Source organism: Chroicocephalus ridibundus, chromosome 6, assembly GCF_963924245.1.
Source record: "Chroicocephalus ridibundus chromosome 6, bChrRid1.1, whole genome shotgun sequence".
NCBI classification, from domain to species: domain Eukaryota; kingdom Metazoa; phylum Chordata; class Aves; order Charadriiformes; family Laridae; genus Chroicocephalus; species Chroicocephalus ridibundus.
The window spans coordinates 67,887,669-67,912,256 of NC_086289.1; the positions used below are offsets into that span (position 1 = coordinate 67,887,669).

The 24,588-nt window shown below is 50.5% G+C and overlaps 1 protein-coding gene across 2 annotated transcripts in view; it reads left to right on the plus strand.

Moving 5' to 3' along the window:
• SCHIP1 (schwannomin interacting protein 1) overlaps positions 1–24,588 on the plus strand; it is a 183,138-nt gene that overhangs the window by 138,983 nt on the left and 19,567 nt on the right. The window contains exon 5 of one of the 2 annotated variants that reach the window (XM_063338185.1): positions 2,800–3,333. In XM_063338185.1, coding sequence (XP_063194255.1) covers positions 2,800–3,333 — 534 coding nt within the window. Of the gene's footprint in view, positions 1–2,799; positions 3,334–24,189; positions 24,575–24,588 lie in introns of those variants that run through there. The other variant, XM_063338188.1, reaches the window with a different exon arrangement.

Below are 24,588 nucleotides of genomic sequence, written 5' to 3' on the forward strand. Positions count from 1 at the left end.
TTTTGAATAGCAATAGCTGGTTTCTTCTTGTGAAGGGTCGAGCGGAAATATACTCTCCATGTATAATTAGAAATGTAGAGGGCTTACTGCAAGACTAAAAATGATTGCAACTGTCTGCAATGAAAAAAAAAAGTAAAAAAAAAAAGAAAGAAAATCATCAAACACGTGTATTCTTATTAACCTCATGAGAGAACACCATCGTTTGAAGACAGGGCGGCAGGCAGGCATTTCTAAGGTCTGGCAGTACGGAAAGCAGTGCTGGGGAGTCAACTGAGTCAACTGTGTTGGGCTGAAGGATGGTCACAGTGGCTGAAACAGCCTTAATCCACCTGGAACAGGCCAATTTGCAATGGGAGGTGGCTGCCACCCACATCACAGCCCTCTGGGCATCGCAGTGAGCTCCGCACCGGGAAATTCAGTGGGCTACATGGGAGGGGAGTTCTTTCATCTTCCATGAGATGTTATCAATGCACTTGTCACATCGAAGAAAATAATTTTTCCTAATCAATCAGGCACACCATGAGATCCTATAAATAAAGCTTTCTGCAGCCTGCGACCGCCAGACTGGAACCAATGAGGTAGCTCCTCCGCTTTGTTCAGCAGATACTCGTTTCCTAGCGTGGTGGTGATATTAAAATAGACTCAAATAAAGAATTATGCCATGCAAAGTATGTTAAACGTCATCCCCCCCACCAACCTTACAGGTGTGCAACTGATAAAAGCTCTTACCAATACAATCCATTTCCAGGATTGAGACTTAACTTTTGCGCCCTCCTGTCATCTGCTGGAATTATTTTTAAAAACATATTTTCCAGTTACTAATTCTACGAGTCCCAACCACAAGTGCCAGCAGCCTGGGAGGAAAGCAGGGATGGTGCTGGGAGGAGGGAAGCAGCCTTGACGATGGCTGCTCTTGGTTAACGTGAGAGTATCTTTGGTATCTTCTTGCTGGTAACCTGGAAAGCACCCAGTAGAGAAACTTCACCAGAGGGGTTAATATCATCTTGGCTAAATTAGCCGTATTACTGTTTGCTGTGTACCATAGTCCCATTTTAGCCCTCCTGAGCGGTGGCTAGGAGCCACCCCATGAGGCATACTGAGATGGGAGAAAAGCAGGTGTCTCCACAACACCTAAAACATTTCAGCCCAAGTCTGTGCCCTGGCTCACAATAGGTTACACCGATCTTTTTTCTGTCTGCCTCACAGTGCTGGTTGGTTGGTACCCAGCATGAGTCCCTGGAATTGAAACCATGGGCCTCCGTGGCACTTGGTCACCGCTGTGAAAGAGGTGGACGTTGAATAAGACTTGTAAATTGGCAGAGTGAGCACGTCCTCCCCCCGCTCCCCCGGTGCAGGTCTGTCATCTGCTCAGGATGACCAGCTGCATAGCAACGAGTTCAAAAGTCCCGAGAGTTAACCAGCTGCAGATGTTTCCCTCCTTCCCCTCTTCTCTTTGCCCTGTTTGGAAGAACTGACAAAGTCAGGCTGGGCTGCCGACGTGCAGGCAGGGCACTGGCAGCGCCGGAGGAGAGAACCGTGGGGGACAGATGCCCCCAGCTCTGCCACGCCAGGCCTGGGCACACTCTCTGGGTGTCTGTGCCATGTATGCACTCTGCCGTGCGTTGGTGCTTGGCATCACCCTCGCCATCCTATGGAATGGGAGAGTTTTAAACTCCACGCAACCTTAAGGATGTGTTTCTTACATGGCTTTCCTCTATTTCTGCCAGAAAACAAACTTTCAATCCAATTAAATGTTTTAATTTAATTATAATTAAGACTAGTTGCTGGCTCTCCCTCTGCTAGACCCCAGGGCTGTAAGAAGTTTACTGTCCCCTTATTCTCCCTCGTTATATCTGCTGGGTTGGGTCAGTAGGTATCAGCCAGCCGGGTGCTGCCACGTCTCCCAAACACCACGTTGAAGGTGCTCTTCTGTGTGATTAATGCTCTTCATTTCAGCCATGCAACATTAAAAGGTCGTCTTTAAATGAATCTGGGAATGGGAACATTTGCATGTTAAACTTGGCTTTGGTGACCTAGAATATATAAACTAGATTAGGTTTTTTTAGCAGAGTTATTTATAGGCTACTCTTAACTAGTTACTTTAAATTACTACCAAAAAAAGGAAAGAAACTGAGAGTGTGAGAAGTAATTTGTAACGTGTGCCTGCGTACATCCCTTGGGGTGTGCGGCGGAGGATGCCACTTGCGTTGTAATTAACAGCTAACACACACACACACACCCCCCTCGCAAAACCGGGCACCGCAGAAGCGATGGCGAAAGGTGCCACGTGCCCTTTCCAAAATGCCCAAATTTTTCCCCGTTAAGATCTCTTATTTCTACGGCACAAACAGCGTTTCCCAGACCCCCCGGAAGGAGGAGGCCCGGCCCTGCCCGGGGGGGGCAGCCGCTGCCCGCCCCGCCGCCAGCCCTGCCTGCAGCCAACGGCACCGGGCGCCGCCGCGGCGATTGCCCGGGCCCAACCCCAGCTCCCCCCGCCGTGGCTGCCCCGGCCCCGGCTCCCCCCGCGGCGGCAGCGGGGAGCACCGCCCCCCCCCCCCCCCCCCCACCCCACCCCCGGCCCCGCTCCTCCCCGCTCCCGCCCGCGGAGGGCGCTGCGATCGCGGGGCCGCCGCCGCCTGCCTCCCGCCCGCCCGCCCGCCCGGGGCGGCCCCGCGGCGGCAGCGGCTCCGGTGCGCGGGGGCGGCCCCGACGAGGCGGGCGGCCCGCCCCGGGGCCCGGCGGTTCCCGTGGCCGGTGCCGGGTTTGTCTGACGCGGCGCCTCTCGCTTCTCTCCGGCAGGACTCCCGGGAGGATGGGATGGATTTAGGGAGCGACGCCGGCAGCAGCCGCTCCAGCTCGGAGTCCAACTCCAGCAAAGCCACGCCGTGCTCGGAGGGCAAGTCCTCGCCGTCCCCCAGCAGCCTGGACCTGGCGGCGCTGGAGGACTCGGAAGAGGAGGAGGAGGAGGAGGACGGGGGCTACCTGCCCTCCCCGCCGGCTCGCCGGGAGCCGCCGCGCTGCCCCGCCGGTGATGCCCGCCGCCCCTCCGCGCCCGCCCGCCGGAGCGGCTCTCCCGCCGCCGCCGCGCCCCGCCGCCCCGCCGCCGCCGCCCGCCCGCGGCCGCACCAGCGCCCGCCGCCGCTGCCCCCGCAGGAACGGCGGCGCGGCGGCGGGGCGGCGGGAGCGGGCGGGCGGCGGGCGCGGCGGGGCGGCGGAGCGCAGCCCCCGCGGGAACCGCAGCCGCCGGCCATGGACTGGGCGGCCCTGGAGAGGCACCTGGCCGGGCTGCAGTGCCGGGAGCAGGAGCGCGGCCAGCGGGCCAACCCCGCCTCGGTGAGTCGGGGTGAGTCGGGAGGAGCCGGGAGGGCGGGCGGGCGAACAGGCGCGGTTCGCCCCGGGGCGGTGACTCGCTGCCCGGCCGGGGCGGGGGGCTGCGCCGGGGGAGCCGGGCTTGGCGGGGAGTGCGCCGGGGGGTGGCCGCCCCCGGGAGCGGCTGGGGCCGGCGGGGTGTCGCGCTCCGGAGGCACCTCGCTCCCCCCATCCCGGTGCGGCGGTGCCTCCCGGGAAGAGGGAGGCCGGAGGAGGTAACTTTCCCGGAGCATCTTCGGCTGCGGGGATGGGGCAGTGGCGGGTGCCGGTGCCCGCGGGGAGCGAGGTGCCTCCGCCAGCGCTGGGCCGTCTTCAGAGGTGGTTTTCCCTGGGGGAGGCTGAGGAATAGCAGCCTTTCTGCTGGCTGGAGGCAGTGACAGGCTGGTGGTGTATGTTCTCCTTGTGTGAGGGATGATGAGAACCCGATGTCAGCCCAGATGAAACCCCCAAGTGCGTAAATTGTTAGGCGGTCGCGTTATTTGCAGAGTGTTTTAGAAATTGTACGTAACTTCTGAGATGCAAGCCGCAATGTTGGTTAGATGAACAAGCACTGCACACGCGCCTGGGGCACCGTGCCGGTTGAGACTCTTCCATCATGTATGAATTAAAAGGAATCTACAAAATCTCCTGAAACCGCTGCAGGAGCCCTCGGATGCGATGACACACGTGATGAGACATGTGTGCCTCACCACCCACACCCTACAGCCTCGCCGCTGGCGTGCTGCTTTTTTTTTTTTTTTATGATTTTTTTTTTTTTTTTAAGGCATTCCATCCCCTTACTTCCTGTGAAGTCATCTGGCTCAGGGAGGTGGGGATTTCCCCCTAAATCCTTGAATTACAACTAAATGGTGAGAAATTCTGGGTGGGTGCTGGATGTGATAAATAAGCTGATAGAGGAGTGGGACAGCTGCCATGCAGGACACTTTTTCCAAAGCCGGAACATTGTAGCCTCAACACCCTGAGGACCTGACAGGTAACATCCTTAATTACAGTCATTTATGCAGAAACTTGGCTTTTCTTTTTTTTTTTTTTTTAAAGAAAAAAAAAAAGGCAGCTCATTTTTGTGGTTTGGGAGCTTATTTCTACAGCTTTATCTGATAAACTCCTGCTGCCCCGAGCTTCTGGAAGCAACAGCAGTGCTGGAAACTCTTTGCCTCTGGGTATCTGCTTAACCAGGTGAGGTGTCACCTAAGGAATTTTGCCTGCTTACCTCTGTAAGGATTTTCCTCCTCCATCCTTCCGTTCCCTCCTGCGAGCACAAAGGCACTGGAAGGCATTCATGGCTTCCTCACGCCCCGACTTGTCCTGTCGAGTCAGGGTTTGCAGGTTGTGCTGTGCAGCTCAGCCGCCCGGGTGCGCCTCAGCAGCACGTGGAGCCAGGCTGAACCATGATGGGTGCCTGGCTATGGCCATCAAGCAGCCCAGCGCCTTGAGAGCATCTCCCGTGGGTAGGGCTGAGCTGCCGGTTACTCTTACACTCGCAAGCAATCAGAGTTTTCCGCTCTGCAGGCATGGGTTTTTCAGTGTATGTGGCCCTGGAGAGGCTTTACTCAACCTTCCACCAGTCCTGGAGGCAGCTTTCAATTTGCTTTCCTGGCTTTGTCTTCACTCTTGCGATGCCAGGATTCCCCTTCTCCTGGTGCACAGGGAGGAGGAGAAAGAGGTATTCCAGCTCTGCTCCTTTCATTTCCCACCTGGGGTGAAGGAAAAGGGCTGTTGGCAGCCCAGCCACCACTGGGAAGAGGCATTTCACCTCCTGGCCAGCTCGGCCCCCCATGGTACTGCTGTCCCCTCCCGCATGGTTTGGGCTGTGTCTGTAGCACCTAGACCTATGCCCCACAAGCTGCAGGGACTCGATACCTTCAAGGCTCACTGAAACCAGATTGAAGAGAAAATCTCTCTCTCTTTTTTTTTTTTTTTTTTTTTTCTCCTGCCCCTGACATTTTCCTGCCGTTCAATATCTTGTTATTTATAACAAAATCTTGCCTTGCCCTGCTGGAAGCCCAAGTGTTTGTAAACATGAAAATCATGAAGTTAAACAAGCCAGGAAGCAGCTACAGAGAAGATAGACTAGCTTGCTCCAACTGCTAGCAGAATATATTAGAAAAAGAGAAATTTCAGCATTGTAGGCCTTTGCTGGTGTAGTCTAAAATGATCTCGTCACCAGGGATGTGATGTGAAAGCAGCTGTTGCTTTGAGTGGAAACGTTTCTTGGGCTGGTTTATGTTACCAGGAGTCCAGTGTAGATGTTCTATTACGGAAAATAAAATCCTGAGCAACTCCTATGAAACTAGAGAAATAGAGAGTTCTTTCTGCTGTCAGTGCCTGTATTTAGTTGCCTCTTATCATGCTCCAAGGGAAAGCAGGGCAGGGCCAGGCCACTGCGCTGGGGCAGGTGTGACCCATCACGGTTGCCTCGGGCCTCAACTTTGCTGCTCAGCTGGTGCTGCGCTCCTCACCATCGGGTCAGACATGGGTGCTGGGAGAGGAACCCTGCCCTCTTCATCCCTGTCTCCTGTCCCTGGCTGGCAGTGTCTGAAGCGGGTTTCAGGAGTTTCTGGTGATCCCCAAGCCTGCAGTGACCTGTGCTGAGTCCTTGCTGAGGGATGTTGGTCGGGCTGGAGTCAAAGAAGAAGGAAAATCGGACTTCTAAGGAAACGCTGACATGATTTTAGGAGGTTTTCAAGGCAAGGAAGATCTGGGCTGACATGCAAGGAGGGGTTGGGAGGGCTGCAGCCAGACTGAATAAAGCATTTAAGTTGAAAAGGGACATTCGGTCACATCTGTATGTGCTGAGCTCTGCCCCAAGTCGCTGGGAAGGTCAGGAAAGTGAATATTAACTATGTCAGAATGGCTGTTGGTTAGCTTCAAGATGGAATGACACAACACAAATGAGATGTGAGGGACAAGGCTGGTTCCTCGGGTCACAGGCAGGGTAATGGTGGCATTCATGAATAGCCTGGCAATTTCTGCTCAACGTTGGCAGCCCCATTAAATGATGCTGGTGAGAGAACCACAGGACCAGCCAGGTTGGATGGTGCTAGGCTGCAGGTCTGTCCGTCCTGACTATGCCATCTGCATGGGCAGATTGATCTCAAGATGTGGGCTTGCTATAATGCCACCCAAGTCCCTAATGCCACATCAGTTGAGTGGATCTGGGAGGATTCACATGGGTTAGGTACATATGGAAAGATGATGTCTAGAAATGGAGGATGTTTACTTCTTTCTCCCCAAATGAGGGTGAAGTGACTGTTTCTAGAGCTGCAGTTGGGCAGACAAGCTGCCTGCAAGCCCACTGTGACATGCACAAGCCCAATGGGTTGCGTTAAATGGCTCTTGAGTCTGCTGGACTTCTACCTAAGAGAAGGAGTGACATCTTTTCTGAAGGCAGTTGATGCTTAGAAGGTTCATCAAAAAGATGCTTGTACCAGTCTCATCACCCAGCTGCGGGAAACCTGCTGCCTCCGTTTTTTTCCCTTTGCTCAACTCCTGGCTGTATCCACAGCGATAACAAATGTGCTGTGAGATGATTTATGGCACTAAGGAGCTGTTGAGGTGCTCGGGAAGCAACGGCGCTCTGCTTGCTGTTTCACTAATGGCTCTAATAAAATCCAAATCAGCGTTAATGGTTTTAATATTCTTTCCATTGCATCTCTGAGGATGGTAATTACAATCAATAGGATGTATTTTCTGAAAATAATATCTGCAAATTCCATAGTCAATTAAAAAAACACTTGCAGGAGAGGAAATGGCTCAGACAGACGACTTACCCCTGTAAAGGGACTTGAGGGCTTGTGATAGTGTATAGATGGATGGCACTACGGAATGAGTTTTGCTGTCCACAAAGCAGGCTTATTGCAGGCAGTGGCGATGAAAGCTCATCCCTGCAGCCTCCAGGACTTCTGCAGAAGCCTTCTGTGTGGGTAAGGGTCTGCCGGAGCCTGTGTTTTCCCTTTTCGTCACTAAAATATTCCTGTGTACACTGTCGAGACAGATAGATGCCCGTTATCTGGTACCTTTGGCAGTACATATAACAGATCGCACAGCAGCACCGTCTGCCCAGACACATAACTCACCCTCAGGCGTGTGGGCTCATGCATTTACAGTGTGTTAGGAAGTTAAATTTGTTTCCTTCTGACTCGTTTCGTCCTGTCTTGAGTTGGTGGAGGCGGGCATGGTGCTCCTGCTGCCTTCACAGCCGTGTTTGGTCGGTGGCCAGCTGCCCATGGACATCTTTGGGGAGGACCCTGAAAGGCAGCAAAGAAGAGCCAGAGCCACTGGTGGCAGTCTTAAATTCACTGTCTGTAGGTTGGAGAAGTGTCAGGTGTGCATTTGAAAACAGTTGGAAACCTCTGCACAAGGCTTTAAGGGCTAACGATGCCAAAAGCTGGTAGGATGGAAGATATCATGGACCATATAAATACCTGTTTCTTCCGTCTGTGGCTTTACTGGTGTCTCCCTTCATGGCTGCTGAAAATTTGAGGCTAATTCAAAGTACATATTACAGTGTGGGATTAAATGTTTAAATAATTTAATAATTGGCCCTGGGCAGGGGGCTATTTTTGATGGAGCAGTAGGACAGCTCTGAAGAGAGAGCTGGGTCAGAGCAGCCACGGTGGAAGGAGGAACGTGTAGACCAGGTTGGCAAGAGGGAGTAGAGGAAAGGAGTGAGCAAAGATGCTTCTGGGCGCAATGGGTGTTTTTAAAAGCCCCATGAGAGTATCGGTGTAGGGCTGTCGGGAACGCGGGCTGGGATCGAGCGCAGAGCCTTGGTGTTGCATGTTGCAAAGCTTTGGTCTACCTGGGTGTGTTGTCCCTAGCACTTAGGGAGCAAGTATTTCCTTGAAGATTGGCGGTGAGTTTGTTCTCACTTAAAATAAATAATAATTGCTTAATTGAGCTTGCTTAAAGTGTTAGGTTGTTCATCCCTAGGTGGTGTTCGATGTTGTCTTGGCTGCGAGTGTTGGGAGCGGGAAGTAACAGCCAGGGGTTTAATGCCTGAAAGCAATTTTCCCCAGACAAGAGCTGTCAGTGCATTAACTTCTGACACACTAATTTTCAAAATCAAACTTCTGGCTTGCAGGAAATTGCACTTCTGTCAGTTCTACAGCGTAGAGGCCCAGCAAGACCACCTCTCTCCACCTGACAGCTTTTTACTTATTCAGTTTGACCATTTAACTCTTCATCAGGCAACTGAAGAAAGTCAAAGTCGTGATGAGAGAGGTGCTTCGGGGCAGTTCATTTGTTTTAAGGCTTAGCCGACATGAAAACCAAACCTTTTAGCTGTGGAAAAATACTGTTACTTCCGTCGAACCAGGGGGATGTGTTTGCTTTGTGCCAGTGTCCCCCCAGTATCCCTGGGTGCGGGACCTGCGGGATGTGTGGCAGTGGGCGATGTGTCGCTGCCATGTTCTGCTGCGGAGGAATCAAAACGGCACTGTACTTTGGCCACTTTCCACCCAGCTCAAAGGTTAGATGAGGCTGGCGAGATATTAATGATTCTGCCAAAGTGTGCAGTGTCATTAAGCTAAGAAAACATCTATAGGTACTCTAAAGTGCTTGTTGCTTGAAGAGCGTTGGTAATTACATAGATTGGAAAGATGTATGTTTGCTGCTTCTGCAACGGGGCCAGGCGAAATGCCCACGATTAATAATCTTGAGCAAAAGCTTTATCTCCATTGCTGCTGCAGAGCCTTTCGTTAAAGAAAGTGCTAAATACATGGGGTGTCAGTGTACGGATTCTCTTTTTGATGAATGATTCTCCTTTATTTGGGTATTCCTATTACGTGAATTCCTCTGTGTGATGGACCCCAGTGAGCTGGCAGCGCTTCCCAGTCGATTGGTAAGTGACTGGTTCGTATGGGATTTGGAAATGGCCAAAACAAGCTGAGAAAGTTGCGTTGTTCTAATGCTAATTGCATTGCAGGCAGGAGTAAATCTCCCTTTAATGTACTTGCATGTGATGCTGAAGCGTGCTATTCGTGCTGCTGCCTATATAAGGCCAATGAGTGTATTTTAAGAGTATGTTTGGTATTGGGTATAGTAAGTAGCAAATGCTAAGGATTTCCAAAGAGAGAAGTAAGCCTTTATGCGAGTCAATATTTTCATCATCTCGGAATGTTGTTGGCGTAATCTTGAAATGTAAGGATTCTGTGGCCTGGAGCCTTGTGCCCCCTCCCCTCCTGCGCCTTCACTAATACTTTCAAATTCCCCCTTAAACATAAGTGACTGGTTGGAATCGCAGTGGGCAGCAGAAACATGTATTTGACAGGATAATAATTGTGTACTTGTGCATCTGTTTCTTGCATATTGGGTGTGATAAATGCAAGGTAGTGGTTTTTAATTCTCTGAATTAACCTGCGCTGTGTAAAACCTGTTATTTTTGCTACGGACAGCCAGCAGTTACTGCGGTTGCGCTCTGCCTGGCAGTGGAGTAGGATGGGGCGCCTGTAGCACCTGGCACTGTGGAAAATAATGCTCTATGTGGAGAGAGAAATTGTAGGCAGACGGTATTTAAAAACCGTGTGAAAAGTGTTTATTCAGTGCAACTCAAACCACATTGTAGGTCTGCCGAGGAGCACTCGAAAGCCAGGCTAGCTCCATCCCAGCGGCAATTGCCGGAGCTGCTGCTGACAAACCCTTTCAGGAACAAGTATTAAACTCACCAGGCCCTCGAACTCTCTCACAGGCACTTAGAAAAGGTAATAAAATAAATGTAGCAAGCAGAAAGCGATAGGGTTGAAGTCTAACCAGGCGGAGATTGCTGGAGGAGCCGGAATGGCAAGCAGTGATTTTGCTAAGGCCGGAGCAGCCCCTCCTGCCCCACCAGCATCGCCCCCAGGCAGCAGGCGGGCGAGTGGTGCTGGGGCTGTCATGAAGAAATCTCTGCCCTTTTCATGATCCTGCATCTGTAGGGCAGGACCGTCCTCGACCCCAAAGCTAATGGTCACAGTCGTTGCACAGGGACCTCGGGCATGTCTGCTGAATCTCCCTATTTAAATATTTTGAATAATACTCCAAATACCTCCAAAACCTTACTAAATGTATTTATATTAACAGCAGAATTGGCTTAGCAGTGATATGGACAGCAGGAATTGTTGTGATTTATTTCCTTATTTCTCTCCACCTGGATTTAAGGCGGTTTTGCATTAAGTGGCTGCTCATTGGAAAATCAAGTGCAATGCTTGGTTATTTTTTTAAGTTTGTGTAGAAACTGGAAAGAAAGAACTGGGTTCTGGCTGCATTCAGGGCGTCATTGCTCCTAACTGCAAAAAAAAAAAATCAGTAGAATTAACATCAGTGGTGTAAAGCTGGCTCCCTGTCTCCTGCAGAGGCATGTGGGCTTGGAGCACCTGAGCCGAGCAATGCTCCTGCAATAACCTGGTGTGGTAAACAGCACCTAGAGAGAGATTTTCCAGGCAAAACCAGCCCATACTGCTTCATGGTGGGCTTTAAATAACTCCTCAGTATTGTTTCTGTAGCATCAACGTGAGTTGCTGAAGAGCGGAGGTGCTGCCTGAAGTTTCCTCGTGTGCTTACTGTCTGCACCCGAGCCCAGTCCTCTGCTCCCTGAGCGTTTCTGACCCTGCTGCATCTCCTCCCGGAGTGAAAACGGGCATCCTCTTCTCCGGCGTAACTTTTGTTATTGCGAGACTCTCGGTGCCCATAGGACAGGGAGCAATAGGAGGGAGCGCAGGCAGGGCTGGAGGGGCAGCATCGCTGTGTGGGCAGGCAGAGCCCTGCCACGCAACTCCCTGTTTACCTGTTGCCCAAGCACACAAAGCCCCATCTGGGTTTGCAAGGGATGCTTGAGATTTACTCTCGCATCTAAAGAAAGCAAAGGAGAGACAGAAAGCCAGAGTGAGCTTCCCTGCGCTGTGTGGTACAGTTTGTAAACGCTTCTGTGGGAAATAAACCAATATTTTGGCCAAGCTGCCTCTGAGAAGGTGAAATAAACTTTCTGAACTCCAAAACAGTTTGCAGTCAGATGCTGTATGACTTCCCCTAGTGAAATGAAATGTTCACTTTCTTGTGTTAGGAGACTTCTGTATGGTAGCTATTTTAACAAATAAGTCGGCACACTCAGCCATGCAAATTACTGTACTTACAGCATGGCCAGGATGCGGAGGTGCAGCCTGAAGGAGGTTTACAGGGAACACCGTTTCATATTTGGTGGGAAAAATGGACTTTGGTGATGATTTTCAAAGGGAAATCCCATTGTGAAGGTGTATAAAATTTCCGAGTTAAGTCATGAAAATTGGGCATAATCACCACTGGAAGAAAATCTGATTTCCCAGTTTCTCCCAATGATTCAGTACAGGTATTTATTTTTTAAAACAAGAAGCTGTTTAAGCTAATCACATCATCTGATCAGTTCATTATTATTTTTTTTCCAAGGCTGGACACCTTGGACTGCGAGTTCCTGTAGCCAGGGGCCGTTCCCCCAGAGAGACATCCCCAGCCGAGCATCGCAGCTGCAGGGCAGAATGACAGTGCTGAGGAGTGGCTTGGACTTCTCCAGCAGAGGCCTTTACTCTGTGCTGGCTGTTAAAACTTCAAATAATTCTGCTTTTGCCTGAGAATTTTCCTTAGCTATAAGTAAAAAAGATTTGAAAATATTTCTCCCGGCTTGCGCGCTGACCGGGATCTGCAATCGATCCTGCTTCTGTGAGCAAAGCACTGATGGCTTCAGTGGAAAACGAGTTTCCCTTTTGCAATTATCTGCAGTTGTTGCCTTAGACGTGAGGTGCTAGATAATAGCTCTTCTCTTCAAGGGTTTCCAGCTTTTTCAAGCACTTGTATCATTTTGCGGCGCTTTGTCTTTCCCTGTCGCGCCTGCGGAGTCATTTGTGTCACAGAAGTGGTAGATCTTATTTATATCACCACTCTGGGTTTCCTGCTCAGTGATCTATAGATCTCCTTTAAATGAGAAAATCGTGCTAAGACCATTTATTTCAGCTCATCTGTGCTTTGTTAAAATGAAATCCGAGCATTTGGCTGCGCTGGAGGAAATAGTTGCAATTCAGAGGGGCTGGGGAGGAAAGGGGAGTGCCGGGCTGAGATTTAATCCCCTCTCCGTTGGTAGATGGCAACACTAAAAAAAGGAGAACTATATTAAAGTGCTTAATTCTTTATGCATACAAAAGCTGCTAGTATGTACGGTCCATAGGGAATTGTGATGCTTTTAGTGAGTTATTAAAAATTTAATCTAAACTTTTTATTTAATGTAATTCCTCTATTGAATTTATTAAAGAGGGACTTGGGGAAATACCAGAATTCTGTACCTGAGTCATGTGTGGCCATCCTCTTCTCTGTCTCCTTTGCCTGATAGGAGGTTGATGATAAACTCTTCTTAATAGTTAGAAAAAAATTAATCTGTGAATCCTTTCTCCTTACTGAATTCTCTGTGCTGTGCATTTGCATTAATACATAATATCCAATAGCTTAGCATATATATCCTGGCACAATCTAGCTGGCCTTTTCTTTCTTCTTCTGCTTTCTCATCTATTATTTCTCAGGTTGAAAATCATAAAGCCAGCTTCTGGCTGTGCCTTGCAAAGATGAAAGAGGCTTTTTCTTAGGAGGAAGTTTCCCAGCTTGTTGCTTCTGTAGGCTGACCTGGGAGCTGTTGGGGGCAGCAGGGAAACATCCTGTAGCCTTGAAAAAACATCTCTGGGACCTTTTCCAGTTGTCTGATTCTGGGAAGGGCAAAATAGGTGAAAATCAGGGCATGCGCCTGCAGATCAGACCTCTGTACAGCCTTGTCCCCTCCCGCTTCTCTTGGCAGTTTTTTAAAACGTATCCTCAAGTGACCAAAATGGCTAGTATTTGCATACCTTAAGACTATTTAAATTGCACACAAAAGTTGCTCAGGAGCTTATCCAGTCCTTCTCCCTGTACAAAGGCTGGATGAACTGTACCTGTTTCCCAAGAAATGTCAGTCCAGGCTGTCCTTAAGACGTGTGGATAAGGGTTTCCCACATTTTACAGGTAGTACTGGCTGTCCCTGTATACCGTACTGCCATATACATATATCTTTTGCTTGCTGTTCCCCATCCCAGCCCTCTGCATGGCTCAGTCCGACATGGAGCGGAAAGCTGTGTTATCCTTAGGGAGCTGCTCTGCCGTTTCAGGATGGCTCTGAAGTTCCATCTGCCCCGGCACTTCGTCTGCTGTCCCTCCTGCCTTGTTATCTGTATGCTTTCGTACTCATTAAATGATGTGGACTTAGCATTAGCTGAAGGTTAATATCATTGAAATTGCTGATATTAATAATAGATGCTGGAGAGCTTCTGCAGCATCCAGAAACTCTTCTGAGGGCTTCAGCCTTTAGGAAGCCACGCGCTAACAAGGCTGGAGCTTGCAGCCAGTGTTGTCTGTAGAATATAGCACACTGCTTAAGGCATGCCTGTTAGTTACTCTTATTTTTTTTGTTTGGTCCAGTGCAAAACATAACTGGAATCAAGGCTGGAGCAGTTTGATGTCTGGATCCAACCAGGCAGATGTCGCTGCCTTGATCCCCAAGAGGCAGCACTTCATCCCAGAGACAGAGCCAATTTGCTTGACGTAGTAGTTGTAGCTTTATTAAAAGTTTTTTTGCTTGTTAAAGTAATGTATTTGGAGGAAAACTAGTAAACATGTAACATAGCACATGCCCAGCGGAGATACAACAGCTTCTGGTAAAATAAACTTTCCACAGTAGAAGTATCTCCGTGCCTTGGACATGCTCCTGCTGTTTCTAGGCTGGCGACAGGTATTCCTTGGAGTAGTACCCGCTCCGGCAAAGCAAAGCGGTTCTCTGCTCCCCAAAGCAGCGCCCCGAGAGATTGGGGTAATTTATTTTGTAACTTTAAACTGTAATTGCTTTGCTGTGGCAGCAAAGCATTCTCATCGCCATCTCTTTTTCCTCCTATGGTTCAGATATTTGGTATCCCCCATTCCCGTTCTCCCTTGTTCCCTGAAAACCAAGCTGTCTTCAGGCCAGACCTAGGGTCTGCTCCCTAGATGGGGTGCCAATGCAAGCTCCAGCACAGCCCCCGCCACCCCGAACAACATCCTACAGCCCACGCATGACATGCAGAAACATGGCCACAAGCAAGGACAAAGAAAATGCTAAATAATTGTATTTATTACGGAAAGCTTTCCTTTGCTCTCTCTGGGTTGGTGCATCAGTGGCTTGGAGCAAACGGCGACCCGTCAGGTGCCAAAGCCAACTTCTCTGGAACAGCTGAGGAGAGACCACGCAGCTTTCTCTGACCTCCAGCAGCAGCTCTTTGGGCCAAAAGATGTCTTGCCTACGCTCGGTATAGAACTGATTGAGCGGAGAACCGCAGCCAGCCCGGGGCAAGGTGCAGGGGCACGCAGAGGCCATGCAGGTGTGCAGGATGCAGGGATGCTCCTTGGCGTGGAGCTGACACTGAAGGGGTGACCACGATCCCTCGGTTTACGAACCTGCCTGGCTGTTGCTCTACTTTCAAGTTAAAATGCCATTTATTATCCTTCTGCTCTGGGCTCGCAGCTCCCGGCGGAGGTGATGGAGGGAGAAGCCATGCAGCAGAAAGCAAACACCGTCTCTGAGCGCCTTCTTTCTGTGAGCACCTTTTCCCCAGCTCCTTTTGCACTGATAGTTTGGTGAAACCCAAAAAATATAAACTGTAGTTTCTCTGTAGAGGGAGTCTGAGGCCCAAACCCAGCTTCTGCTTCATGGCGTATGGAGAGGTTGTGCCAATACCTCGTTGCTGGGGACTTCCTGGAGCTTGGCAAAAACATCACTGAGCTTGTTTGCAGGGTTTAGGCTTAGTCCTGCAGCCACCTCAGCCTGCCCCGGCGGGCATAAGGGTGAATTTAATGTCCTTGACGTTACATGCCAGAAGTCAAACACAACATTAAATGCACAGGGCACAGGCCGGGGTGAGTGCTCCGATTCCCCTGGCCAGCTGCGAAGGCTGAAATCGGGCCAAGGCAGGGTTTTTATTTGCAGCACTGCTCTCTCTTCTTTCTTATACTTGACTTCTCGTTTGTCTTCACGAGCATTGAAGTACTAAAGCCTCGTTTCGCTGCTTCATTAGCGTTTCTTCTGTTTAAACTTGAAAATTATATCGGAATAGCGCATGGAGCCTGAACGCATTGTGTGTGCGTTGGTCCTGCCGGAAAAGGGGCTCGGAGAGCGGAATGCTGTTTCGGATGAATGTGGTGCTTAGAGAAGCTCCAAAGACAGCCCCCGTCGTGAGAACAAACGGTAATTCTCTGCATTTTGGCCTCAGGAACAAGGAGCCACTGTGTGCAAACGTGGCCCTGACGTGCTGCTCCCAGGTATTTTGAGCACTCCCAGGGATTTTCACAGTTGAGGTGCTGGAAAGCTGCCAGCAGTGCCTTTGCTGGGCTGGGATGTCCAGGTGGCGACGGCGTGACTTTGGGTGAGGTGGCCCTGGGATGTGCCCTCAGCACCCACCCAGCAGAGCCCGGGCAGGATGGGCACCGGGCTGCTACGCATCTGCTGGGCTGAGGGACTGGACGGTGTCACTCGCGTCCCCTTGGCAAGGCGATGGCCCTGCTCGTTTTGGCGCTGGCTGGGTGGAGAGTGGGAGGACCGGTGTGGTGCTGTAATTGCAATTAGCGCCAAGGGAGAAGATGAGGCGAATGGTGAGGCTGGTGTGGCCGAGTGCTGCTGGAGCAGCCTTGGAGGCGGTTCCCACCACGTTAAGCCGTGTTTGAATATTGATTGATTATTGATTGTTCCCTTTGTTGTCCTATGGCTTCATCCCAAGATAAAACACGGCGCGTTGCACCTTACCCTTTCTACTCATCCCAATTAATCCTCCAGGAGCAAGCGCTGCCTTTGCTAGGCTCTTCTGCCATCTGTGACTCAGTCGTCATTCACATCAAACGTTCAATTTTGACACAAAGATGGTGTAAGTAAAAAAAAAAAAAAGCCAACCTATAATAAACCCTTTACATGCCTGCCTATCAATATTGGTCCGATTCCAGCAGACACCTTAAAATGAATCACCCGTGATCTTTATTCCGTTTAAAGACTTGCAGAAAACAATACACCATATTATTAGTAGGAGCTGAAGGCTGCCAGAGCAAGTCTGCTCGGAGGAAAAGAGTGTGCCTGAGGCAGAACAGGAGAGGGGGAAAATCTGATTTCAGAGACAAGAGTCATTCTCTTATATGGTGCGGCTCTGCCACCAGGCAGCAGCCCCGCGTGGCTCCTTCGCTCCATGACTAATAAGGCTCAGCTGGGATCCACCCTTGCTTATCCTGTTATTTTTAGCTTTTTCCAGCCTCATGCTTAGTGTGCCTGCCCTGCCGAGGGATGTAACTCCATGCCTTCTTTTAAATACTGGTTTTGCGACCCGGCAGTCTCCCGTGGAGGGCTGTGGTGTCAGGACCGGGCAGGGATGAGGTTTCTTATCGCTGATGGTATTGTTTTTGGAGCTTGTAACTGATACCCATTGCAAAATGTGCCGTGTCCATTAGTTGTAATTAGCTTTCCAACCTTACAGGCTGCTACAGCACAAGAGGATTATTATTTTCTTCTTTCTCAAGTGACAGTGAGGTTGTGAGTCAAACTCAGAAAATCAGATTTACGTCCATTTTCTTAAAGGCTGACAATGTAAAATAGACCTAAAACAAGAGCCAGGTTTTGCACGCATGGACCCAGGTTTGTTCCCACACAGTAATCGCACCCTTCCAAAAACCCCTGATCCCAACAGTGTAGGAGTCTGAACCTCTCTGAAGGCTTATTGATTTTGGGGGAGTTGTGCGCATAGTATAAATAGACCCGAAAAAAGGGGTGTATTTCTTCCAGGCTGTGTCAGTGAGCTTGGAGTTAGGGACATGAGACTTCAGAGCTGTGTGAAGAATCCCCTTCTGTCTATTTTTATCCTGACCATGACTCAGAGGGAGGTTTGTCTCTGTAAACTCATGCTTTTATTGAGGAAGCATTTAAAGGACACTGCTGTTACCTGTTTGTATTACTATCTTATGGTATTTGGCTGGCTGGAAAAGAAACTTAATTTCAGAGTGAGTTTGTAGTATGGTTTATTTACTTCTTCAGCCTGCGAGTCCCCGTTCTGTGCTTTTACCATCCATTTTGCAATTAAAATAAAGTTGCAAAATAAAGCCAGCCCAGAAATAAGCCCTCTCAGCTGCTCCCTGCTGGAGAGCACGAGGGGAATGGAAAGGGATAGACGGGCTCAAGGCGACCGGCGGAGGGATAATCCCATCCCCACCCACAGATGTTGCCCTCTGACTCCCGTGGGGTCAGTGGCTTAATTTATGATTGATAACTCGGCGCCTAATTTTTGTTATCGGATGAACATTGGTGCAGCCTGTTGGTAAGTGCCACGCTAAAGGCAAATGAATCGCCCATATTGAAATGCAGGTTATAGTGCTGTCTGCCTGCATGGCCGGGCTGGAGTTTCTGGGACTTTGCCACAATTAAAAGGGCTTAATATTTCATCCAGAAATTGCTTTTGGCCCCAGACCAGTAACTTAATGGTTGCTAAGTGTTGAGCATGGGACGTGGGATTTCTGTACCTGCTTCCAGCTCATCAGCATTTCCGTGTAACTCCTGCTGTCCCCAGTCTGACGAAGCTGAAGGCCACCCTGTCCTTCAACCTTTCAGGGAAAATTTCTCTCTACCCCCTCTTCTCATGCCACTTTTTTCCCCTTTTCTCTCTTCATTGTTGGAAAATACATTAATTTCTCTCCCTGCCTTCTTGTTAAAATGCAAGGCTGCGTAATGGGGGGCCAATGCAAATATAAAAGAAATTTATATTTGAAAAATGAAAATGAAGAAAAAAAAAAAAAATCAGTGGTGGAGGAGGGATAGGAAAGCCTGCCTGCAAGCTGCACACAGCAAGCCCGAGCGGGCTGCATGGTAAGGGGAATTTGAAAACACGAAACTGGGTTATTAGCTCCGTTAAAAACTTCTACCAAATTTGTTATCCAAGAGATCTGACAAAGACGTTACTCAGAGCTCATGCATCAGAAGAAACAGCTTTAATGATTTTGAGTTATTATCTATCAATATTTATAGGGCTGCAGATTTGGGAATCTTTCATGTAAGATCTCAGGTGTTTTGGGGGAGCTGCTGGGTGCCTCCAGCTGGTGCCAGCATCCCCTCACCCAGGCACAGCTCGCAGCAGAAAATGGGCTTTTGAGATGAAATCGGGGGGGTCTCGCCTTTATTTCAGCCGGCGGCGTGGCCGTGCTGGGTGCGGATGCCCCGGCTGCCGGTGCCTGGCTGCTCCTGGCGAAGGCAGGAGGATGAGGTCGGGCACAGCTGGTCCGGGCAGCGCTGGCGGGGACACGTCTTGGTCCATCGGCCATCTGGGGATGCTGCTGGGGGTCAGCTAGCCCTGGGGCTCGTTTGCACGGCGGCTGTGGGGAGAACTGGTGGGTGAGGTTTGATTTTTGGTTGGGTAGAGGCGATGTAAAAATAATAGGCTGTGACAGAGTGTCGCATGGTTGGTGCCAGCTAACCCAGCCCCTCTGCTTTCACTGAACGTCGGGTCTCCTGCACGGCACCGTCTGTGTGCACAGGCTAAAAATGCTGAAAATTGTCTGTAGCTGATGGGATTTGCTACAAATCCCCTCCCAAATGGGACAGAAGTAGCATTGCAGAGCGAGGTGGGCTGCATCATTTTAATTTATTGATGCTAGTACAAAAACTTAGAGGTTCACCCTGTCCTGCTGAAAAGCTCACGTTCTCCATAGCATTTTGCATACTGTCAATATTACATTTCCCAAAGAGCGGCTTATTCTTAAGAATATAAACAAAATTGCAAAGAGGCAGCTGTAGCTTTTCTGTTGCTTTCTCCCCAGGCTCCTTAGGAGCTGGTAGATGCCATTCATTAGCAGGACATACTTGGTGGGCTTTCATGCCTGCTCATCATCAGACCCCGTGTAAATTCTGTATTAAGCAAGTGTGATCCAGCTTATAAATTGTATAATTGAAAAGTAAGCCTGTGCAACAGTACCAGCGAGTCTTTCTAGATGGTTTTCATGGAAAACTCTGGTTGTTTACCATATGTTTTACCACTTTTGTATCACCAGAAAGTAGTAAGTACTTGGGTGACTGAAATTATTCACTCCAATTCCCTGTAAAGTGCTTGACATCCTGTGCATCGGAGGTACCAGAATGTGAAATTACTGTCACCTTCTGTTCCATGTTTTGAGGGAAGAGAAAATCATGGTTCGATTATGTAATGGCAAGGATGTGGAGAAAAGTGATGGTTTTAGATGAAAAATGGAGCATGAGGCTGTTAAAAGCGCAAGATGTGCACTTCTGCATCAAAATAACAGTGCAGAGGGTATCCTTCCTGGTACTCCTTTATTCCCTGGTCACATACAAGTTCCAAACTAATAGTAACTCACTATAGAGTGGGGTTTTTCCCCTGCATTTCCCTGATAAAGTCATATTTGGTCCTCAAAGGAACAAGAAGAGTTTTATTCCAACATTTCAGCACACAAGTTTTTATCCTAAAAATTGAACAGTTGGTACCCGCGTGTTTCAGGAGGGGTTTGTGACGCTGCTGTCTGTAAAGGGCTCCAGAAACCTCTGTGGAAGTAACAGGAGCGCGGAGGAGGGAAGGGCACTGTTTGGATTCTTAAACTGTTGGAGGTTTATCGCCTTGTAGAGAAGAGTTACGCATCCAAAATGATGGAAAACACCTCAGCATCATCCTCCTTAAATAAAAAAGTAATAGTCTAAAGCATTGTATATGTATGTAATCCAAACAAATATTCCCCGTTCCAAGCAGATGTCTAGTATTAACTGATTAAAAAAGTAATCTTTTTCTTTTTTTCCTTGCTAGATTTAAACCCTGGAAAAGCTTTAGCTTGGCTTAAAGAGGAGCTAAATCCATCACTCCTAGTAAATCATCAGCAAATAAAGCTGAAATCCCGTGATGCCGTATATAATTCCTGGTTCCCTGCAAGCTTGCTGTGCTTGGGCAAGCCCATGGGCTCGGGGTCAGCAGGAGCATCCCTGAGAGGCCGGTGGGGGTCGCTCGGGGCGGGCTCCCTGCCTCTCCCTCTGCTGTGCCCAAGTGATGCGGTGTTCATCTTCTACCTCATTTCTGCCTGGTACATGACCCAGCTGTATGTTTATTTTGAGATCTGACGGAAAAGCATATTAATTGATCCAGCTATATGTTTGGTTTGCAATTTGAAGAAAAAAAAACTTATTAATTTAGACTAGCTTTTTGTATCAACCAAATGGGCTGGCCAATACCAGCCTGAAAAATAAACTTTCCCAGCTTCACCTGCCAAGGTCCCTCGAGGAATGACTGTGGTCAGGAAATCGTTTCTGGTGTTTTCATTGGAGACAAGGGAACCCAACGCTAGCCTGCCTTGTTGAAGGAACGCTGCCTTTCCCCTTGCATAGTTTTTGGGCTAAAGGGCTCTGTGAGTCCTTGCAGCTGGTGGGGTTCAGGCACACAGCGCCGGACACGTGTGTGTAAAAATAAATGTGTGAGACAGTGAGAAATGACAAACACATCAGGAAAAGGGCTGTCTGTGGCTTTCATGTGAGTAATACGTCCGGGCTCCTTCCCTTCCCTCCCGCGGCGGTGAGAACGTGCACCGCTCGGCTGCCCTCTGCTCCCAGGCGGTGTGAACAGGGGGGTTTGGCTTTACTGCGCAGCTTTGTTTTTTTTAAGGAGTGTTTTCCCCGAGTAGGAATGGTGATGGGAGAGTTGATGACCTCGGCTGATATCCCCTTCTCCCCTGTTAATGATTGCCTTGGGCCTGGGGCAGAGATGCGGCAGCCAGGGAAAGCGCCGAGGGCTGCGATGGGGCTGCAGGGCCAGCCTGCCTGCAGGAGCGGCGCTGCCTGCGTTTGACACCTGCTGCTGCGAATACGGCTGGTATATATATTTTATATATATTTTCCCCCAGAACTGGGGATACCAGGTGTTTTCTCCTTCTGTAGATGGGTAATTAATGAAATCCTGTTGTTTCTCTACAAGAATTTGAGAGTGTCTGGTAAAGCTGTGTCTTCTTTCTCTGCGGAGCAGCTGCCCCAGCGGTGTGTCTGCGGGGAGTAAGTGGAGGGATGCTGCTGCCTGCGCCATGGGATTGAATTTCTTGTGTCCTCACCGTTAAAGCCCTGCAAGCGTGCAGGGCATCAGGCCTGGTCTGTTCCTGGTGGCCCGCCTTAACCACAGCACAGGTCCAGGCTGGGGGGCTGCTCAGCCAAGGTTGACCCTGCCTCTGAGCAGCATCTTCCCAGACCCTCTGGAGGAGACCTGGAAGCGGGGGCTTGAAGGGAAGTGTTTCGTGCGGGTGTCCCCGGCTTGGTATCAGACCCCCTGGAGACGTTCTCCGGGGCTTTCTGAACTACACATTTCTAGTTTGGAGCTGGTTTGGGGGAAAGCTTCAGGAAAACTTGTCTAGATCATCACATAAGTGGTATCAGATGCCCTAAGGAGGCAGTGCAGGTACCCCCCAGGTCTCTCTTCCCAGCCGAGAGGGGCTGTTGGGGGTCATCAGGGCTTTCCTGGGGCTTCCTGCTGGGTTGTGCCTCCGTGGTGAGCAGCAGCGCTTGCTCACTGCCTTCATCCAGGAGCATCGTTTCCCATTGACCCACCTGGAGGACTGCCAGAAGCCTTTCACTCAATTTAATTACTCATTGCTTTAATTATTACCTGCCTGCCTGCCTCGTTTCTGAACGGGTAATCGCAAACGGATGCAGAACAGAGGAGCACATCCAGAGGTTGAGAGCAATGCCTGGCCCTTTCCGGCTGCATCGCAGGCTCGTGCGGGGCTCCCCGCCCTGGAGGGAAGAGCCTTGCTGCAAACGGGTGGCTTTTCTGCAGCGGGTGACATGCTGAGCCGAATTTTGCAAAAGGAATAAGCTGTTAAATAGACTGGGGGGGGGCTTGCCCCGTGCCACACCAGGCCTGGGTGCCGGGAGGTTGGTGCAGTTCCCACTGGGAATCTGCTGCGTGCGGAGCAGCTCTGAGTCACTGCCGTTATAGATAGACCCGCACGTGGGAAGTGGGGGGTAATTTCAGGAGTTTTCCTTGTGATGCACATAATAAATGGCATTAGAGATTACGTAATATGTGGGGCTCCTTTCAGCTTGCCGCAGATAATTTTCCAAAGATTTATGCGGTATCTTGAAAAGTGGGGATTCTTTATTTTGATGTTTGGAAATAGCTGCCTAGTTGAATGGGACTCTTTGCAGATCCAGTAAAAAACAGGCATGACTTCATCTTCTCTTAAAAACTTATGCAGAAGATATTATTTTTTTCTTTTTAAATGAAAGCTCTATTTTTTTTTCAAAGCTCTTACTCCTGCAGGAGAGAAGGCATTGAGGAGGAGGGTTGGAGCTGAGGCGGGTCTGGGGGTTTCTCTCCAGCTGCACGGGGACTCACCATCCACCCACGGAGGCTCTGGCCTGTTTGTGGGGGTGAGAAGCTGGGAAAGCTGGGGCAAAGCGATGATCCCACAAAGGCCTTTTTTTTTCCAGAGGCACATCTGGTGCGGGGAATCAAATCTGAGACGCTCTGTGAGCAAGTGTTTCTGGGTTTCACAGTCATGTGCATTTCTGAATGTAGCCACAGCTGGCTGTGACTAGGAGCAGAATAAAGCCCTATTTGATGAACGAAGGAAGGCGAGGCATGGAATTTCTTTTAGTTGCGAGCCAAAGCGCTATCGCCTGCCCGGGTAAGAGGCAGTGCATGGTGCGAGCTCAACCCATGGCACTGCCGTCGCTCTCTGGGTGCTTTGGTGCCCCTCGGATGGTCCATGTCCAGCCAAAAATAGGGACTGAACATGTGACTTGCTGCATCCTGGCACCCAGCTGTGGCCCAGACCCCAAACTCTTGCGAATGAGGCTGTTGGGGTACGTGTTACCCCCTGGAAAATGAGTGGCAAAGTCAAACTGAGCTGACTTGAGCTAACTGAGAACCCAGCACTCAGCAGGTTGCAAATGCAGAGAATTATAAACTATGCACTTGTCCCGCCATTCTTTCCAGTCTCTCCTTTTAAAATAGAAAGCAAAATTAGGGTTCAGTTCCTTCTATTCTGTTGCCTCGAGCCTGAGCTTGCAAGCAGGGAAGAAAGTTTGATAATCTCACAATGCTATTTTGGGGTAGCACAGGAGTATTCTGCAAATGGCAGTAAATTCCTGCTGTGTGTGTAATGATGGGGGTGCTGGAGAGGGGCTTCCCAGCCCTGGGACACAGAGACTTCACTGTCCCCAGGTTGCAAGTGCCAGCTCAGCCCACCAAACCATCATCCTGCAGAAAGGCTCTGCAGAGCCAGCGCTGGATGTTTGCCTCATCTTCACTGGCCTTTTCTTTGGAGAAATTTGGTTAGAGAAGGGTTAGAGTGGTGGGAGAAGGGCGCTGGGGCGAGCGCAAGCATTGCCTCCATCCATCCCTCTGCCCAAAACCAGGTCGCATCCGAGGTTGGAGCCCAGGCCAAGCGGGTGCTATGGCAGAGGGCTCCGCGTTCCCCCTCGCTGCAGGGTGGAGGTATAATTAGCTGGAAATGTAGGGCAGAGCCTTTTCCAGTAAAGATTGCGCTATGTTTCTGCGGCAGAGAGTAAAAGAAAGGTGTCTTTCAGATCTTATTTCGCAGCTCGGGGTCTCGCAGCGTCTCGGGGAGGCGATGCATCCCAGGCTGCGGTCCTTGGAGCCGCGGTCCATCGCCACGCCGGGGCCGGTTCAGCTGCGGAGCGACCCCGTTCCGGCAGATGGAGCCGAGGGGGGCGGGGGCGGGGGTTGGAACTGGGGGGGCTGGAACTGCGGCTGCCGCAGCATCGCCCCGGGGCCGGAGGGGGAGGAACTTCCCAGCCATAGCGCAGTGTCTAGGGGCGGTTATTTGGGTTTTTTCCCCCCCCCCGCTTCCCCGCGGAGGAGCGCGGCTGGCACCAGCCCCGCGCGGAGCCCCCCCGCTCTTTGTGCCGCCGCCGGCGGAGGCGGGACCGGGCTCTCCCCCTCCCCGAGCTCCGCCGGAGCCGCCGCTGCGCAGGCGGAGCAGCGCGGCAGCATCCATCTTACCGGCGGGCGGCTGGCCCGGGCTCCCATCCTCTTCCTCCTCCTTCTTCCCATCCTCCTCCTTCTTCTCCCCATCCTCCTCCTCCTCCTCCTCCCCCGCCGGGGCCGGAGACCCCGCGGGGCGGCTGGGCGGTAGCGGCGGATGATGCACGGAGATGGTACACCAGGAAAACTGCTCCTACCAGGTAAGGGGCGAGCG